Source organism: Abramis brama (assembly GCF_963993115.1).
Source record: "Abramis brama genome assembly, chromosome: 6".
Taxonomy (NCBI): domain Eukaryota; kingdom Metazoa; phylum Chordata; class Actinopteri; order Cypriniformes; family Leuciscidae; genus Abramis; species Abramis brama.
Window position 1 is genome coordinate 44,126,252 of NC_139968.1, and position 2,500 is coordinate 44,128,751.

The window sequence follows — 2,500 nt, forward strand, 5'->3', positions numbered from 1 at the left end:
CAAAAAATGCAATTAATTCAATTACACCACTTTATGTAAAATAATATTTAATTTTAGGATTTTTAGATTTTTTGTCAATTTCCCATTCATTTCATATGGAGGTCATTTTTGAGACCAAAATCGTGATTAATTTTTTTACGACCACTTAGCATGCTCGGATCATGAACTCAGTTTTTTTTTTGTGTTCACATGCCTAATGCCATACAAGTCACCAAGTTTCGTAACATTCCAATGAAGCTGTGATTTTTAAAAATTCAAAACAGATTTTTTGTAATCTGAATTTATTGGTGTATATGTGTATAAAAGTGTGTTTCTATGTGTGTGTGTGTGAATTTTTTGCACTCTTGATGTTGTAGAGTGTCACCCCTTAACTGCGGTGTACTTTTTTTTAGAATCGTGGTTGATTTGTAGATTGTACAGACAAAAAATCAGAGAATTTTTGTGTTTTTGTAAATTTCCCATTCATTTCCTATGGGTCGGTCATTTTTGGAAACAGTCGTGACAGTGAGTTACGGCGCTGTACGGGACACACACTCCTGGGCCGACTGAAGCCCGCGCACACACACACCTGTCTGCACTTCTCCGTCGTGATGTCCTCCTGCAGCGTGACCACGTTCGGGATGCTCTTGATCGGCACCAGATCCACACCTGACATCAAATCAAGAGTCAACACTGGAGTCTGCGTGCGAATCAGAGACGCTACACTGCAAACTCAACTCACCGATCACCAGACTCGACACCGGCATGAACTTGGACGCCACCTGCAACCTGAGCGTCACACACACACACACGGGTCAGTCATCAATAACTGGGGCTGGACAATATATAGAGGCACAATATATCGCAATGCAACAAGATGTATCGTGGTTAGTTTTAGTGTCAGCACTACATTAAACTACTATATATAATGTTGAATATAATGTATAATAATGCAATGGGGGAATATGTGTGTGTCCTGATAATGCAGAATGTCTGATGTTACCAGTAAAAAAGGCTTATATTATGTTAAATATATCTAGTCAGTGCACAAGCATATTCGTCTAAAATAATCCTGTGTTTTCAGCTTCAGAATCATGAATATTGTTATTCTGGCGTCTCTATTGTCCTGTGCTTTGAGTTTCAGCACCAAGTCCAAGAATATTCATTCACACACACAGTGTAATAACAAATTTAGCATTTTAATCAACAGTACTTTGTTAACCTTTTATCATATGTCTTGGAGTATCGTGATAATATCGTATCGTGAGTTCAGTATCGTGATATCGAATCGTGACATGAGGGTCTCGTTACACACGTATGGATAACGTTTGAGTTTTAGCAAATTCCCAGTTTCGATTCTAATATGGTAAACAAAAAAGAGTCAAACATTTGGATATCAAAACATTATTCTGTGTCTTTTTGCAAAACATTCTGAATAACGAATACTATGAACAAACACGAGCAACTAACTAAAACTAGACTAACTAATATAAATATCAAACATTATTAAAGACAAGTATAAACCAGTAGTACAATAAGAACAAATAAGCAAATTAGCAAAAGCACACATAAATACGACAATCGAAATGTTCGAAATCAAATGTTAAATAACACTGCATAGTTCTCCTTTTATAAATAAATATAGACTGAGGCTATGAACAGCTATTACACTAAAGCCTTATTAAAGCTATGAACGTTATTCAGCCTCTTTCTCATGTTGTTTGAGTAACGTTAATGATCAGGTTTATTAGGCTGCTGTCACTTTAAGACTGAATGCATGGATCCAATATACTGATACACATGCGTTTCCTTCTCATCTGTTCGTGTTCACTTTAGACTCAACCGATGTTTCTGTGTGTGTTTATCCGCTGAAGTGCAAGACAACGCAAAAAAAAAAAGCGCTTGAATGGTTTAAAACCACATTAAAAACACAGATATTTTGTTGTACATTTTAAAAGTAATGCGTTACTTTATTAGTTACTTGGAAAAGTAATCCGATTACATAACTCAAGTTACTTGTAACGAGTTACCCTCAACACTGGCTCTGATATTACTTTAATTCAGCATTGATGTTGAAAATGAAACGAGATCCGCGTAATAAAGCGTTTCCTCACCATCCTCCAGGAGCGGCGCACAGATCCACCAGAGCTCGGGCTTTCTGGAGAAACTGGAACTTGCGGTTGAGCTGAATGAGCTTGAAGGACGAGCGCGACCGATAACCTTAAAATCACCAACAATACACGATTACCACTCGTTATGATGATACATGCATTAAAACACACATCTAGGAAATTAAAACACACATCACAGGATTTAGGAAAAATAAAGTAAAACATTTTATAGGGTAAAAAAATTTAACGAGATGTTAAACGGCTATAAATTCACTTCATTAGACATTATTAAAATTTCCTTAAACAGTTCAAATTAAATCCAGAACAATGAAAATTAATAACACAGGCCTTAAAAATGTCATTTTTGTTACTTTCAATAGTCTTGTTACATACATTTTTTTACGTTTCAT

The 2,500-nt window shown here is 35.9% G+C and overlaps 1 protein-coding gene across 1 annotated transcript in view; it reads right to left on the minus strand.

Annotated features, from left to right (window-relative positions):
* Positions 1-2,500, minus strand: part of ftsj3 (FtsJ RNA 2'-O-methyltransferase 3) — a 16,547-nt gene that overhangs the window by 13,192 nt on the left and 855 nt on the right. The window contains exons 2-4 of the mRNA XM_084116677.1: positions 2,094-2,199; positions 722-768; positions 569-648 (exon numbers count right to left, since the gene is read on the minus strand). Of these exons, the coding sequence (XP_083972803.1) occupies positions 569-648; positions 722-768; positions 2,094-2,199 (233 nt within the window). The remainder of the gene's footprint in view (positions 1-568; positions 649-721; positions 769-2,093; positions 2,200-2,500) is intronic.